The 1,586-nt window shown below is 45.6% G+C and overlaps 1 protein-coding gene across 1 annotated transcript; it reads left to right on the top strand.

Moving 5' to 3' along the window:
* The first annotated feature begins 351 nt into the window (after positions 1 to 351).
* LOC144757546 (olfactory receptor 6Q1-like) lies at positions 352 to 1,323 on the top strand. The gene has a single exon (XM_078646385.1). It carries the CDS (start codon positions 352 to 354, stop codon positions 1,321 to 1,323), a length of 972 nt encoding a protein of 323 aa, XP_078502511.1.
* The last annotated feature ends 263 nt before the right edge of the window (positions 1,324 to 1,586 follow it).

Genomic DNA, 1,586 nt, shown 5'->3' with positions numbered 1-1,586 from the left:
TTCATAAAAAAAAGTCTCAGTTTGACAATTTGCTGAATGTAGTGGAAATGTGTTTTATTTCTGGGCAAAGATATCACCATGTGCTATTGCCAGATGTGGCAGTTCAATCCTTGTGCCAGGATGGTGAAAGTTAAACCACAGTTTGGGTACGGTCCTTAGTAGAGAGAATATACCCATGCCACCTACTAACCTTTAATTGCAAATTGAACGCTAAAACTAGACCATCATCTAACTATTTTCCAGGAAAAAAATGTCCATGTGTCTGTATCTGAACCAGGTCTTTGTGTACCTATTGCTTACTCCTCTGACTCAGTGTTTTTCTAAACTCTGCAGATGGTCTCGCCAACATCGATGAGTACAGCCAATCAAACCACAGTGACAGAATTTATCCTTGTCGGTTTCCCCACCAGCCGGGGGTGCGAGATTTTGCTCTTCCTGGTTTTCCTACTCATCTATATTTTGACAGTCACAGAGAACGTCATCATTGTCTTTCTTGTATGTTGTGACTACCGCCTTCACAAACCAATGTATGTCTTCCTGGTCAACCTGTCTATCATCGAAATAGGGTACATATCTGTGACGCTGCCAAACCTGCTGGTGAACATGCTCTCTGGAAGGAAGAACATTTCCTACACTGCCTGCATCTCACAGTTGTACATCTTTACGTTCCTGGGAGCAACGGAGTGCTTTCTGCTGGCAGCCATGGCCTTCGACCGCTATGCGGCCATCTGCAACGCACTGCGCTACCAAGCCATCATGACCAGCAGTTTGTGTGCACGGCTGGCAGCATGCTGCTGGTTGACTGGCTTCTTCACTCCTATCTTGCCCATCCTATTTCTGTGCCTACAGACTTTTTGTGGCCCCAACATCATCAACCACTTTTTCTGTGATGCCTCGCCGCTTCTTGGACTATCATGTAGCGACACCCATGTCAAACAGCTTGTGGACTTCTTGGTGTCCATGGTTGTGCTCCTCAGCTCCCTGCTAGTGATTGCGTTGTCGTATGGGCGCATCATTACCACCATCATGGCGATTCCTTCAACGACTGGACGATTGAAGGCCTTCTCTACCTGCACCTCCCATCTGACTGTGGTCTTCATCTATTATGGGACAATGGTCTTCATGTACATTAGGGTGACCAATCTACCTTCCCAGGACATGAACAAGGTGGTGTCAGTCTTCTACTCGGTGGTCATTCCCTTCTTTAACCCCATGATATACAGTTTGAGAAACAAGGAGGTAAAGCAGGCGCTCTACAGAGTATTTCTTAGAAGATCAAGATTCTCATTAAATTTGAGACTCCATACTTCAGCTGCAAAGTAGGAACTCAGCATCATTCTTAAACAACAGCAAAAGTTGGGGTTTAGTTATGGAAGTAAACAAGCAATATCCCCCGCCCCACTCCCAGTACAACAATACCCACGCGTTGGACGCCTCACTCTTCTTTCTTGACAGTGTATGCAGTAACCAAAACAATAAGTTACCATGCAACAGATACCGGAACGTGATACTGGACCTTTAGCAGAAGGATCAGGTGCTGAAAGCCAAGGAGGACAGCAATAGCATCCATGGTGTTGATATGAAAG

This window comes from Lissotriton helveticus, chromosome 1_1 (genome assembly GCF_964261635.1).
Source record: "Lissotriton helveticus chromosome 1_1, aLisHel1.1, whole genome shotgun sequence".
Taxonomy (NCBI): Eukaryota; Metazoa; Chordata; class Amphibia; order Caudata; family Salamandridae; genus Lissotriton; species Lissotriton helveticus.
The sequence above is the reverse complement of the archived record's forward strand: the minus strand, read 5'-3'. Positions and strand labels throughout refer to the sequence as shown.